The 16,243-nt window shown below is 38.4% G+C and overlaps 1 protein-coding gene across 1 annotated transcript in view; it reads right to left on the reverse strand.

Moving 5' to 3' along the window:
* Positions 1-15,590: 15,590 nt before the first annotated feature.
* MYBL2 (MYB proto-oncogene like 2) overlaps positions 15,591-16,243 on the reverse strand; it is a 214,011-nt gene continuing 213,358 nt past the window's right edge. Inside the window, exon 12 of the mRNA XM_053716325.1 lies at positions 15,591-15,929. Coding sequence (XP_053572300.1) covers positions 15,591-15,929 — 339 coding nt within the window. The remainder of the gene's footprint in view (positions 15,930-16,243) is intronic.

Genomic DNA, 16,243 nt, shown 5'->3' on the forward strand with positions numbered 1-16,243 from the left:
CCTGTTCCTTCACAGATCACGAGGGAATGGCTATTGTGTCCTGGGAGCCACAGGACCACCAGGGAATAAAATAAAAACCCACAACTGCTCACTCCTCTCAGCCTCTATCCCACAAATTCACACATACTGCATCCACTGAACACACACACACACTGTAGTGAAAAAAAAAAGTTTTGGCCAAGGGCGTCCTGAATTTCCAGTTTTGGTCCAGAATTTTAATTTCTGTGCATCCCTAGTTTTTAACAGTGAGGATACAATCATGACCCCCCCTCCTTTTGCAAATTATACATTGTAAGACCACTTTAACCTGCATATGAGGGCTGATATCCAAAGTGAGAAGACCTTAGGATAAATGCCTTTCTTTTATCCATGGCAAAGGAGATTAAAGGTGTCGAAGGCATCATACCACGATTTTGGGAAAATGAATGTGAATTTTCCTTTAAAGCTTCATTGACTCATTTTTACTTTCTATCAATTAGCAATTCAGTTTGTTAAAAACTAGGCTAGTCCAGTTTTCTAATAAAATAAATGAAAAATTATTACAGCTTTTTATGTCTCTTCTCCATGTAGCATCAGCACAGTCCCATCAACAAAGTACGGAAATCCCTTGCTTTGGACATTCTAGATAAGGAGACCAAGCCCGTCGTGCAGAACACACAAATAGCTGAATTGTCTACCTGCACACAGGTAGGTTTGCAAAGTATTTTGTTTCTAATCACGGTTACTAAGATATCTAATATCATTGGCGCACACATCCTGTTATTTGCTATGGGTATAAGTGTAATTTTTGTGGTTATCCCACAACAAAGCCGTTTGAAATTTTAAAAATAAAAATTGACAAACATACATTGCAGCTAGTAAAATGTAAATTATGATGTGATGTTTTTATATGAACAAAACTTTTCTACCCTCTGCATATCTTTTAACCGAGTTGTTAAGTGACCTAATAGCCCACTAGGGATTGCAGCTTTAACCCATTTTATTTTTTATTTTTTTTATAAAAAATATCTATATACTGCAGTCCCCAAACTCTATTTAGCTTTTATATTGAATGACAAAATTGATAAGTAAAATGGTTAATCAGTACTTCTCAATAAGGAATAGCATATTTGTTAATATGGCAACAAAGCCTGTGCATACAGTTTAAATTGTACTGTGTTTTCTACAGTCTCAAGGTGAGAGCTTCCTATCTGTGTCTCTGAATGAATCATCTTGCAGTGGCAGGGAAGAGAACAGCCTCCTCAATCAAGGCTTTGTCCATGTCAAGACTGGCAGCAGAGTCCTCACAAATAAAGCAGATTCATCACAGATTCAGACTAACATTGGGGAACTGGTGAGGACAAAGGATCATGTTCCTCTTAAGACTGACACAAACGTGGCATTAAAAACAGAGACTGGGGCACTTTTAATTACGAACGCTAACACAGTCTTACCTGTGGATGTCAACACACTAATTAAGAATTCACTTAATGCCCCTAAACTGTTAACAATGAAAACTGAAGCTCCCATAGGAGTGAAAATGGAGACAGATGTCCAAGTGCAGCCAACAAAACAAACCATTCCAGCTCCGGTAAGTAGCAATAATGGAATAGAATCTACTTTATTGTCCATACTTTGCTTGGTCTAGAACTGTCTAAATCTTCTATTAAACCTGTAAATTGACACATCTGTCACACAGTTGCGACTTCAAATGGCTTCAGACCTCATTGTGGCACCCAATCCTGGTCTAGGGCTCTGGACAAGGGAATCCGGTAATGCCAGTGACTGTCACTAAGCCCTTCTCAGCTCCACTAAATTAAAAAATTAAAGTTTCATGAGTTTGGCCAAATGCTGTGACCATCTCTTCCATTTTGGTTTTTAATCTAGCTGTGTACTTGCAAGAGTGCCAATTTCTGTAGGTTCAATTTTGTTTTGTCAATTTTACTGTGGTAATAGTGATCACCTGGCATGAAAAAATGTCCATTTAGTTGCATGGAGGCTCATGGGAGTGCAGATTAAAGTACATAACTATACTGAAAGGCCCTAATTTATGAGGATAACCCCTTTTTACTATAGAGTTTAGGGGGTTAAACACACACTTTTTATAACCTTGTTTGTTAAAATTAAAGGGACAGTTTACTCATTTTTTTATTGTTAAAAAGAGATAATCCCTTTATTACCCATTCCCCAATTCTGCATACCCAACAGTTATATTAATATACTTTTTAGCTCTGTGATTACCTTGCATCCAAGTTCTGCAGACTGGCCCTTATTTCACTTCTTTTGACAGATTTGCATTTTATCCAATCAATGCTGACTCATAAATAACTCCATGGGAGTGAGCACAATGCTATCTGTATGGCACACATGAACTAGCACTGTCTAGCTGTGAAAAATGCACTGAGATAAGAGGCAGCCTTTAAGGGCTTAGAAATTAGCGTATGAGCCTACCTAGGTTTTAGCTTTCATCAAAGAAAACCAAGCGAACAAAGCAAATTTGATGATAAAAGTAAATTGTAAAGATGCCTAAAATTGCTTCTATCTGAATCATGAAAGTTTTAATTCTGACTAGACTGTCCCTTTGATTTTTTTTTTATGGGTGTTGCTCGCATGTCATGAGATAGCTATATATATATAGAGAGAGAGACAGATATATATAGAAAAAAATAACTCATTGTGTAGTTCATTAACAAATCTAGACAGGCCTGTCTAGATTTGTTAATGAACTACACAATGAGTTATTTTTTTTATATTTTGTGCGTAGTGGAGGATTTTAAACTCGCCTTTTATCTCCCCCTAATTTAAAATGTTGTGTTATAGAGAGGGAGAGCGAGAGGGAGAGCGAGAGGGAGAGAGAGAGGGAGAGAGAGAGGGAGAGAGAGAGGGAGAGAGAGAGGGAGAGAGAGAGGGAGAGAGAGAGGGAGAGAGAGAGGGAGAGAGAGAGGGAGAGAGAGAGAGAGAGAGAGAGGGAGAGAGAGAGGGAGAGAGAGAGGGAGAGAGAGAGGGAGAGAGAGAGGGAGAGAGAGAGGGAGAGAGAGAGGGAGAGAGAGAGGGAGAGAGAGAGGGAGAGAGAGAGGGAGAGAGAGAGGGAGAGAGAGAGGGAGAGGGAGAGGGAGAGGGAGAGAGAGAGGGAGAGAGAGAGGGAGAGAGAGAGGGAGAGAGAGAGGGCGAGAGAGAGGGCGAGAGAGAGGGCGAGATATGGGGAGCGAGATATGGGGAGCGAGATATGGAGAGCGAGAGAAAAATAATCTGCTGGGTCTCCTGAATAAAAAAGATATATAGAATGTGTGCGTTTCTCACTGAGAAATAGCCTACAATAGGAAATAAATGTAAGCAAACACTTGAAATACATCTTGTTCAAATATATCCTTGTGAGGACCATATAGCGATAGAAAAACTGTTCAGTATGTCTAGACCAGTAACCTAAAACATGCATTTAGATGGTTAAGCAGTGATGCCGATGAAAACTGATTGCAATAGTAACTCCTGAAAGCCGCGACTAAGCATCATATTTTAATAACACCTGTACTGTTAGTGACCATCACAACAGTGCGAGCGAGAAAAATCAAATATGAAAAATGAAATAAAAAATCATGCCATTTGTAGTTGGTATGAAATTAGTTTTTCTGCAGATTCCCTTATGTATATAACTATTTCTATACATATGTAATTATGGGAGATTTTAACTACCCCAACATAAACTGAGCCAATGAAACTAGTAATACAGTAAATTTCCTTTTAAATGATTTTTATTGATAGTTTTACAGGTAACATAAACCGATTGCTGAGACCAGAAATTATACATCTACAGATAAATTCACTGCATTTCTTAACTAGTCGTTTCAGAAAAAATAACTATATAAGAAAAGGGGGGGGGGTAAGGGGGAAGGAGGGGGAAAGGTGATCATAGAAAGGATCAAGGGGGCACGGAATAGAGGGACAAATTAGAAGAAAAAGGAAGAGTGATATAGAAGAGCCTCCTTGCACTTAATTTAGTTGAAGATAGTAGAATGTGTCCAGGATAATTATAAGATCTAACATTATACAGTTAGTGAAGGGATATGGCTATAGGTTCAGAATGGTCTTTGCTCCCACAGAAAAATATCTAGTATAAAGTCTTTCTTTCCTAAAAAACAGTAATGTCTCTTTTCTAGGGCTAGAATGTGTTACTTCAGTTTCCCACTGGTTAAAAGTGGGGGGGGGGGATGTTTTTTTCCAAAATCTAGGTATAATACGTTTGGCACAAGTGAGCATCAATTTTAGGAGTTTTTTTGCGATAAGTACACTGTAGTTTAGGAACTATGTTTAGTAAGATCATTGATGCTGAGAGAGAAAGTTGTGTGCTTAAAGTAAGGTTGATGCAACGCTCAATTTGAGCCCAAAAATCTGAAAGTTTGTTACAGGACCACAATATATTAGAGAGCGTGCCCGTTTCACCGCATCGCCTCCAACAGCTAGAGATAGCTCCTGGGTACATTTCATTTAATTTTTGGGGTGTGAGGTACCAACGTGAGATGATTTTATAATTAAGTTCAGTCAATATGAGTGAGGTCGAAGATAAGCGAGTCATGCAAAAGCCTTGCAACCAAGCGTCATTTGGGATCTGGACCTGAAGTTCAGCTTCCCATTTAGAAGTATAGGAGGGTAACCTAATTTTGTGTGTAGCCCTTAGTAACTTATGTGTAATGGAGAGGTGAGACTTATGGATATCTTTTGTAAGGCATAGTTTTTCGAAGGGATTAAGTGGGCGAATGCAATCGTTTCTGTGGGGGCCATTAAAGATCGCTTGTCGGATTTGAAAGTAGGAATACCAGCTGTGGAAAGGGGAGCCTATTGAATCCCTCAGAACAATTCTATCTTTCATTAGGGATGAGTCTATAAGTAGAAATATAGGCATGTTTTTATAAGGAGCTTCCTCAGTTTCATACTTAAACTGGTGCTGGGTAAAGAAAAGAGTATTATTCAGTAATGGGGTCATTGGTGAGATTGGTGTGGAGAGGGTATTAGGGTGTTGGATAAGAGAGTCCCAAACAGTTAATGTGGCCTTAATACATTCGTTAGCTTTGATCAGAGGAAGTCGGTAGGATTTAGGAAGCTAGCATATGTCTCGCATACCGCTTTAAGTATTCTATTTGGATCCACACTTTGGAAGGGGGGTTATGGTTCCATAAAACTATACGTGTCAGATGTGTTGCCTTATGGTATAGCGCTAAATTTGGAACGTTTAGGCCTCACTCCTCTTTTCTCAAATACATGGTGTTGCGTGATACTCTCTGCTTTTTATATGCCCAGATAAAGGATTCTAGCATCTTCTGTTGGGTGTGTAAATAATGTTTTGGTATTATAGGGAGAGCTTGAAATATATATAGATATTTAGGAATTATCATCATTTTTATTGTATTTATGCGGCCCATCCAAGAAAGGTGACCTTGTTTATGCCATGTTTGCAGTAAGGAAAAAACATTGGTTTGAAGTGTCATATAATTTTCGTGAAACAAATCTTGGGGGCTTTTTGAAATATTCAATCCCAGGTATCTAAGGGTACCTGTGATAGCGAAGGGAGTTTTATGTAAGATATAATCTAATTCTACTGGATTTACATGAAGAGGAATAATGCTGGATTTCTCCATATTTATTGAATAATTAGAAAATTGTTTATTTGTTTCCAATACTTGTATCAAGGCTGGTAGAGAGGATAACAGTGCCTGCAGAGTAAAGATAATGTCGTCTGCAAAAAGAAGACATGTTTGCTGAATATTGCCAAAAGTGACGCCTGTAATATTTGGGTTGTTTCTAATCTGGGTGGCTAGGATTTCTACCGTAATGGCGAATAAGAGAGGGGAAAGCGGGCACCCCTGCCGGGTGCCATTAGTTATTGGGAAAGCCTGTAAAATCATATCATTAACTTTAATAGAAACTCTAGGGTTATTATATAATGCTTGCACTCTGGATAAAAATGTATCTGAGACCAAATTTTGACAGGGCCGACCACATAAACTGCCAGTCGACCCTGTCAAAGGCCTTCTCGGCATCGGTGGAAAGAAGCACCAGAGGGCTTTTTAAATCATGGGAAGTGTATATCGTATGAAGTAGTCTAGTGGTATTTTTTGCTTCACGACCTTTGATAAAATCAACCTGGTCCGGATGGATAATTTTTGGCATAATATGGCTGAGGCGATTTGCTAATATCTTAGCATATATTTTAATATCAACGTTTAATAAAGAAATGGGTCTATAGTTTCCCACAATGTCCTTGGGCTTATCTGGTTTTGGAATCACTGTTATTGCATCTAAGAGGGACTGGGGGAATATAAGCCCTTGATCTATAGATTGGAATAATTCCTGTATGTGAGGGACAATATTGCTTACTAGTAATTGGTAAAATTTGGCAGAGACCATCCGGACCAGTAGACTTGCTATTTGGAAGGGATTGAATTGTTTTTGTAATTTCTTGCAAAGAAATGGGGGAGTCCAGCATAGTCAAATCTTCCTCGGGTATCAATGGAACATGTATTAGGTCTAAGTACGATTTCAACCTGTTTTGCTTTTCCTGCTCCTTTGCGTTATTGATATTATACAGTGAAGTATAGTACGTGACAAAGCTATTAATTATATCTTCATTCTTGGTGTATGTTTCACCTGTGTTGTGTTTAATAGAGTGGATATATGAGGCGAGTCTCTGCTTTTTCAAGTACCTGGCCAGCATTCTTCCTGCCTTATTTGATTCTGCGAAAAATTTAGCTTTAGTTGTCATAGCCCGCATATGAGCATTTTCAATTAGGAATTTATTAAGGTTATCCCTAGCTTCTTTTACTTCAGATAGTTTTTGTAGGGATTTTGGATCTTTTTTATGTATGTTTTCCTTACTTAGGAGAATGCTGGTCAGAGAGTCGAATTGGGCAGATCTGTTTTTTAAGTTTAGCTGTTAATTGTATTATGACCCCCCTAATATAGCACTTGTAGGACTCCCAATTATTTGCAACATTTGTATCAGAGGGGATATTGAATAAAAAGTATTCATCTGTATATTTAATCAGTTGGTCAATGATTTCATTATCTGTAAGAATGTATTTGTTTAGTCTCCAATTCAGTCTGTCTGGGTTTATTAGTACATTTAAAAATAGATTTAACTAGACTATGATCTGACCATCAGGTGTGTGAGATCTTTGAGTCGACTAAGTTTGACAGGAAAGCCTGGTCACAAAATATATAGAGTCTGGTGTACGATCGTTGTGGGTGAGAAAAAAAAGTATAGTCTTTGGTGGAAGTGTGTACTGTTCTCCATGTGTGAAACAGGTTGAGTGCATTAACGTATTATTCTTAAAGTCTCCACCTAGCAAGATGGGGCCCTTAGTTATATCAAGTAGTTTGTTTACGACTTTGCGGAAAAAACAGGAGGTAGGTCTAATTGGGGCATAGATATTTGCAAGTTTCCTGAATCATTATGATATCTAAATTCTTTTTATGGAAGTCGTGAAGGGCGATTGAGCGCTTTTCAGCTGATAGAAATCCCTTCACGTTCTGGGTAGCAATGGTAAAAGACCCTTCATACAAGCGGGTGGACATTGTGGATGTAACAAATATATACGTTATCTAGGGGAGGGCAAATTCTAAGTGCAAGGGGGAAGAGAAAAAAAAGGATATAGTTTACAAATAAGGGGTTGGTGAATTGAAACAAGATTAAAAGTTAAATCTGAGAAATTACTATGTCAGGGGTCCTTTAAAAGAAGTAACTGAATTTGTGGAGGCTTTTGGGCACGCTTGGCATGTGCTTGTTTAAGAGGTAGTAGAAAAGATATATAGAAAATAGAGGAAATTGAAGGAGGGGGAAGAGAGATAAAGAGACCAGCAGATATTATGCATTAACGTATGGACCATCATTAAAGGGACATTAAACCCACATTTTTTCTTTCATGATTCAGATAGAGAATACCATTTTAAACGACTTTCTAATTTACTTCTATTATCTAATTTGCTTAATTCTCTTGATATTCTTTCCTGAAAAGCATATCTAGATAGGCTCAGTAGCTTCTGATTGGTGACTGCACATAGATGCCTCATGTGATTGGCTCACCCATGTGCATTGCTATTTCTTTAACAAAGGATATCTAAAGAATTAAGCAAATTAGATAACAGAAGTAAATTGGAATTTTGTTTAAAATTGTATTCTCTGCCTGAATCATGAGATTTTTTTTGGGTTTAATGTCCCTTTAATCTAGGTGAAATAATTCAAAATATCTTAAAACCTTAAAGTGAAAGCATGGTGGCATACGGCAGTTTTATAACACAAAGTAACTCTTCAGTATTCAGAATCTTGTGGATAGATCTTTATAGGAGTTCTGTAGGTAGTCATTGCAAAATCTCTGGTAGATTATCAGAATTTATAACAATAGAACTGGCTATCAGGGAGGGGATCATCTGTGTCTTCAATATCAGTTAAGCAAATTGTATACTGCAGGGCTAAGGGGAAATTTACTAATACCTATTAATAAGTGCCATCTTGGTATAGTATATTCAAGTATGGTATATAGAGTATTAGTGATTCTGGAACTTGTTCTAACAGTATTTCAATGGGAGGAGTAATATTTAAAGTAAGGACTCATTTTTCTAAGTATTTTCACAATAAACTAAGTGGACTTAGAGAGTTAACGCAGCAGTATGACTATCTATTAAAGGTTGGGGAGGACTGCAGCAGGGGTCATAGGTCCTCTTGGTTAGATGCATTGAGGCTTATGAGTATCAGGGAAGTTTATAACCGCATCTATTCCAGCAATAATTTTTCTTTCATGTAATTAGCAAGAGTCCATGAGCTAGTGACGTATGGGATATACATTCCTACCAGGAGGGGCAAAGTTTCCCAAACCTTAAAATGCCTATAAATACACCCCTCACCACACCCACAATTCAGTTTTACAAACTTTGCCTCCTATGGAAGTGGTGAAGTAAGTTTGTGCTAGATTCTACGTTGATATGCGCTCCGCAGCAGGTTGGAGCCCGGTTTTCCTCTCAGCGTGCAGTGAATGTCAGAGGGATGTGCAGAGAGTATTGCCTGTTTGAATTCAATGATCTCCTTCTACGGGGTCTATTTCATAGGTTCTCTGTTATCGGTCGTAGAGATTCATCTCTTACCTCCCTTTTCAGATCGACGATATACTCTTATATATATATATATATATACCATTACCTCTGCTGATTTTCGTTTCAGTACTGGTTTGGCTTTCTATAAACATGTAGATGAGTGTCCTGGGGTAAGTAAGTCTTATTTTCTGTGACACTCTAAGCTATGGTTGGGCACTTTTTTAATAAAGTTCTAAATATATGTATTCAAACATTTATTTGCCTTGACTCGGGATGTTCAACATTCCTTATTTTCAGACAGTCAGTTTCATATTTGGGATAATGCACTTGAATCAAATATTTTTCTTACCTTAAAAATTTGACTTTTTTCCCTGTGGGCTGTTAGGCTCGCGGGGGCTGAAAATGCTTCATTTTATTGCGTAATTCTTGGCGCAGACTTTTTTGGCGCAAAAAATCTTTTCTGTTTCCGGCGTCATACGTGTCGCCGGAAGTTGCGTCATTTTTTGACGTTCTTTTGCGCCAAAAATGTCGGCGTTCCGGACGTGGCGTCATTTTTGGCGCCAAAAGCATTTAGGCGCCAAATAATGTGGGTGTCTTATTTGGCGCTAAAAAAATATGGGCGTCGCTTTTGTCTCCACATTTATTTAAGTCTCATTTTTTTCTTTGCTTCTGGTTGCTAGAAGCTTGTTCCTTGGCATTTTTTCCCATTCCTGAAACTGTCATTTAAGGAATTTGATCAATTTTGCTTTATATGTTTTTTTTTCTCTTACATATTGCAAGATGTCTCACGTTGCATCTGAGTCAGAAGATACTTCAGGAATATCGCTGTCTGGTGCTGGAACTATCCAAAGCTAAGTGTATCTGCTGTAAACTTTTGGTAGCTGTTCCTCCAGCTGTTTGTATTAATTGTCATGACAAACTTGTTAATGCAGATAATATTTCCTTTAGTAATGTACCATTACCTGTTGCAGTTCCATCAACATCTAATGTTCAGAATGTTCCTGATAACATAAGAGATTTTGTTTCTGAATCCATCAAGAAGGCTGTCTGTTATTCCTCCTTCTAGTAAACATAAAAAATCTTTTAAAAATTCTCTTTATACAGATGAATTTTTAAATGAACATCATCATTCTGATTCTAATGACTCTTCTGGTTCAGAGGATTCTGTCTCAGAGGTTGATGCTGATAAATCTTCATATTTATTAAAATGGAATTTATTCGTTCTTTACTTAAAGAAGTACTAATTGCTTTAGAAATTGAGGATTCTGGTCCTCTTGATACCAAATCTAAACGTTTAGATAAGGTCTTTAAATCTCCTGTGGTTATTCCAGAAGTTTTTCCTGTTCCTGGTGAAATTTCTGAAGTAATTTCCAGAGAATGGAATAATTTGGGTAATTCATTTACTCCTTCTAAACGTTTTAAGCAATTATATCCTGTGCCGTCTGACAGATTAGAATTTTGGGACAAAATCCCTAAAGTTGATGGGGCTATTTCTACCCTTGCTAAACGTACTACTATTCCTAGGTCAGATGGTACTTCGTTTAAGGATCCTTTAGATAGGAAAATTGAATCCTTTCTAAGAAAAGCTTATCTGTGTAGGTAATCTTCTTAGACCTGCTATATCATTGGCTGATGTTGCTGCAGCTTCAACTTTTTGGTTGGAAACTTTAGCGCAACAAGTAACAGATCATGATTCTCATAATATTATTATTCTTCTTCAACATGCTAATAATTTTATCTGTGATGCCATTTCTGATATTATTAGAGTTGATGTCAGGTTTATGTCTCTAGCTATTTTAGCTAGAAAAGCTTTATGGCTTAAAACTTGGAATGCTGATATGTCTTCTAAATCGACTCTACTTTCCATTTCTTTCCAGGGTAACAAATTATTTGGTTCTCAGTTGGATTCTATTATCTCAACTGTTACTGGTGGGAAAGGAACTTTTTTACCACAGGATAAAAAATCTAAGGGTAAAAACAGGGCTCATAATCGTTTTCGTTCCTTTCGTTTCAACAAAGAACAAAAACCTGATCCTTCATCCTCAGGAGCAGTTTCAGTTTGGAAACCATCTCCAGTCTGGAATAAATCCAAGCCTTCTAGAAAAGCAAAGCCAGCTTCTAAGTCCACATGAAGGTGCGGCCCTCATTCCAGCTCAGCTGGTAGGGGGCAGGTTACGTTTTTTCAAAGAAATTTGGATCAATTCTGTTCACAATCTTTGGATTCAGAACATTGTTTCAGAAGGGTACAGAATTGGTTTCAAGATAAGACCTCCTGCAAAGAGATTTTTTCTTTCCCGTGTCCCAGTAAATCCAGTGAAAGCTCAAGCATTTCTGAAATGTGTTTCAGATCTAGAGTTGGCTGGAGTAATTATGCCAGTTCCAGTTCTGGAACAGGGGCTGGGGTTTTATTCGAATCTCTTCATTGTACCAAAGAAGGAGAATTCCTTCAGACCAGTTCTGGATCTAAAAATATTGAATCGTTATGTAAGGATACCAACGTTCAAAATGGTAACTGTAAGTACTATTCTGCCTTTTGTTCAGCAAGGGCATTATATGTCCACAATAGATTTACAGGATGCATATCTGCATATTCCGATTCATCCAGATCATTATCAGTTCCTGAGATTCTCTTTTCTGGACAAGCATTACCAGTTTGTGGCTCTGCCGTTTGGCCTAGCTACAGCTCCAAGAATTTTTACAAAGGTTCTCGGTGCCCTGTCTGTAATCAGAGAACAGGGTATTGTGGTATTTCCTTATTTGGACGATATCTTGGTACTTGCTCAGTCTTTACATTTAGCAGAATCTCATACGAATCGACTTGTGTTGTTTCTTCAAGATCATGGTTGGAGGATCAATTCACTAAAAAGTTCATTGATTCCTCAGACAAGGGTAACCTTTCTGGGTTTCCAGATAGATTCAGTGTCCATGACTCTGTCTTTGACAGACAAGAGACGTCTAAAATTGATTTCAGCTTGTCGAAACCTTCAGTCACAATCATTCCCTTCGGTAGCCTTATGCATGGAAATTCTAGGTCTTATGACTGCTGCATCGGACGCGATCCCCTTTGTTCGTTTTCACATGTGACCTCTTCAGCTCTGTATGCTGAATCAATGGTGCAGGGATTACACAAAGATATCTTAATTAATATCTTTAAAACCGATTGTACGACACTCTAACGTGGTGGACAAATCACCATCGTTTAATTCAGGGGGCTTCTTTTGTTCTTCCGACCTGGACTGTAATTTCAACAGATGCAAGTCTTACAGGTTGGGGAGCTGTGTGGGGATCTCTGACGGCACAAGGAGTTTGGGAATCTCAGGAGGTGAGATTACCGATCAATATTTTGGAACTCTGTGCAATTTTCAGAGCTCTTCAGTCTTGGCCTCTTCTGAAGAGAGAATCGTTCATTTGTTTTCAGACAGACCATGTCACAACTGTGGCATACATCAATCATCAAGGAGGGACTCAGTCCTCTGGCTATGAAAGAAGTATCTCGAATTCTGGTTTGGGCGGAATCCAGCTCCTGTCTAATCTCTGCGGTTCATATCCCAGGTATAGACAATTGGGAAGCGGATTATCTCAGTCGCCAAACGTTGCATCCGGGCGAATGGTCTCTTCACCCAGAGGTATTTCTTCAGATTGTTCAAATGTGGGAGCTTCCAGAAATAGATCTGATGGCGTCTCATCTAAACAAGAAACTTCCCAGATATCTGTCCAGATCCCGGGATCCTCAGGCGGAAGCAGTGGATGCATTATCACTTCCTTGGAAGTATCATCCTGCCTATATCTTTCCGCCTCTAGTTCTTCTTCCAAGAGTAATCTCCAAGATTCTGAAGGAATGCTCGTTAGTTCTGCTGGTAGCTCCGGCATGGCCTCACAGGTTTTGGTATGCGGATCTTGTCCGGATGGCCTCTTTGCCATCCGTGGACTCTTCCGCTAAGACCAGACCTTCTGTCGCAAGGTCCTTTATTCCATCAGGATCTCAAATCATTAAATTTAAAGGTATGGAGATTGAACGCTTGATTCTTGGTCAAAGAGGTTTCTCTGACTCTGTGATTAATACTATGTTACAGGCTCGTAAATCTGTATCTAGAGAGATATATTATAGAGTCTGGAAGACTTATATTTCTTGGTGTCTTTCTCATCATTTTTCTTGGCATTCTTTTAGAATTCCGAGAATTTTACAGTTTCTTCAGGATGGTTTAGATAAAGGTTTATCCGCAAGTTCTTTGAAAGGACAAATCTCTGCTCTTTCTGTTCTTTTTCACAGAAAGATTGCTAATCTTCCTGATATTCATTGTTTTGTACAAGCTTTGGTTCGTATAAAACCTGTCATTAAGTCAATTTCTCCTCTTTGGAGTTTGAATTTGGTTCTGGGGGCTCTTCAAGCTCCTCCTTTTGAACCCATGCATTCATTGGATATTAAATTACTTTCTTGGAAAGTTTTTTGTTCCTTTTGGCGATCTCTTCTGCCAGAAGAGTCTCTGAATTATCCGCTCTTTCTTGTGAGTCTCCTTTTCTGATTTTTCATCAGGATAAGGCGGTGTTGCGAACTTCTTTTGAATTTTTACCTAAGGTTGTGAATTCCAACAACATTAGTAGAGAAATTGTGGTTCCCTCATTATGTCCTAAGAATTCTAAGGAGAAATCGTTGCATTCTTTGGATGTTGTTAGAGCTTTGAAATATTATGTTGAAGCTACTAAGTCTTTCCGAAAGACTTCTAGTCTTTTTGTTATCTTTTCCGGTTCTAGAAAAGGCCAGAAAGCTTCTGCCATTTCTTTGGCATCTTGGTTGAAATCTTTAATTCATTATGCCTATGTCGAGTCGGGTAAAACTCCGCCTCAAAGGATTACAGCTCATTCTACTAGGTCAGTTTCTACTTCCTGGGCGTTTAGGAATGAAGCTTCGGTTGATCAGATTTGCAAAGCAGCAACTTGGTCCTCTTTGCATACTTTTACTAAATTCTACCATTTTGATGTATTTTCTTCTTCTGAAGCAGTTTTTGGTAGAAAAGTACTTCAGGCAGCGGTTTCAGTTTGAATCTTCTGTTTATGTTTTTCATTAAACTTTATTTTGGGTGTGCATTATTTTCAGCAGGAATTGTCTGTCTTTATTTTATCCCTCCCTCTCTAGTGACTCTTGCGTGGAAAGATCCACATCTTGGGTAGTCATTATCCCATACGTCACTAGCTCATGGACTCTTGCTAATTACATGAAAGAAAACATAATTTATGTAAGAACTTACCTGATAAATTCATTTCTTTCATATTAGCAAGAGTCCATGAGGCCCTTTTTTGTGGTGGTTATGATTTTTTTGTATAAAGCACAATTATTCCAATTCCTTATTTTATATGCTTTCGCACTTTTTTCTTATCACCCCACTTCTTGGCTATTCGTTAAACTGAATTGTGGGTGTGGTGAGGGGTGTATTTATAGGCATTTTAAGGTTTGGGAAACTTTGCCCCTCCTGGTAGGAATGTATATCCCATACGTCACTAGCTCATGGACTCTTGCTAATATGAAAGAAATGAATTTATCAGGTAAGTTCTTACATAAATTATGTTTTATATGGATAACATGAATAACATAAGCCTTCGAACAAGAATTCAAACAAAATTAACATAACATGATGCAGTCAATATTTAGATATAGTCTCTTTGAAATCTAGAAGGAAAATCAGATTAGTGAAAACAAGGATATTATGTTCAGTATGTACAGCTCAGGGATTAGAAACAACATCATATAGTTATGTGTCCCTTTTCAAGGTGGTTCATCTTCAACATCATCATTATTGTTGTTAGTCGTCTTTGATTCTGTGGTGCTGTGGATCCTGTCCAAGGTCGCCTCTGTGATTTAGATGCCTCCTGTCTGATTAATGCTGATGATTGTGGGGTCGATTCTTGTGTTTCTGGTGGTGGTATTCCTATTTGAATGCCTCTTTCCACCTAATGCTGAGCGATTCTGTCAACAAATATTTTTCCGTTTTTAACAGCTATAACTGAGGGTGGAGACCCCCATCTGTATGGAATTTTCAGGGCACGGAGGTGGGATGTTAAAAAAGAGATCTCTCCTTTTTTGAAGCGTCCTTGACGATAAGTCCTGAAACACTTGGATTCAGTGGCCTTGGTACATATTGGATCTTTGTTTTCTTGAATAATTGTAGATGGTTTCCCTGTGTTGAAAATTTTGGAAATGTACAATGATGTCACGAGGAGGTGAGCCTTCAGATGGTTTAGGGCGTAGGGATCTATGGGCCCTATCGAGTACAATATCAGATAACGTTCCTGAATTATTCTTTATTAGATCTGTGAAAAAAGACTGTAGAAAGCTTTGAATCTCATTTCCTTGCACAGTTTCAGGAATTCCACTGAATCGCAAATTACTCCTCCTGGAGCGATTCTCTAAGCCGTCCAACTTGTCTTCTAAGTCTAACATGCGGTGATGCGGTTGAAAAGCTTTAGAGGAAAGACCTGCAATTTTTTGGGATGCAACATATTCATGTTCCTCCGATGTATCAACCCTATAGCACAAGTCAGATATGTCTTTTTTTCAGGCCTGCACATTCATTCTTAATACAAGTCTTAACCTGCTCTATAAGGGCTTCCATTGCGCTATATGTGATGATATCGTCTTTTCCCATTTCATTAGTTTTAGGCTGCACCTCTACTGCGACATCTGCGGCCTCACATGAGCTTTCATCCTGAGAAGTTGACATTATATCAGGGTCTTTATTAGGTTTGTGTTTATCAGCTTGCTTGAAAAAAGAGCTCATAGCTTCCTGGGCTGTTGGTGGTAATTTTTCATATTTATCACTCCTGGTTAGTTTCCTTTGTGAGATACTGAAGGGATTTGGAGGAAATATTAAATATGGCTGTAGTAAGAGAGAGTTCAAAACTGCTATAGTAGTACACCACTCCCCAGGGCTAATGCTCTCACAGAGCGATCACGGGAAAAGGTATTGGATATGACACACTTACTACCAGGAGCAGTGGGAAAAGGAGTAGGGGGGTGCACACTATTTTAATATCGAGAGATAATGCCGTCTCCCAAGCTGTAAACTTCGACAGATTCCTCTAGCCTCCAATGCACTGCAGCATAGATGTCCTGCTGTGTACAGCCAACTAAAACCCAGTAAAGTAGGTAAAAAGGAATGGTAGACTTTCGGTATAAACTCTGCCAATTGCT

The sequence above is a fragment of the Bombina bombina genome, chromosome 1 (genome assembly GCF_027579735.1).
Source record: "Bombina bombina isolate aBomBom1 chromosome 1, aBomBom1.pri, whole genome shotgun sequence".
NCBI classification, from domain to species: Eukaryota; Metazoa; Chordata; class Amphibia; order Anura; family Bombinatoridae; genus Bombina; species Bombina bombina.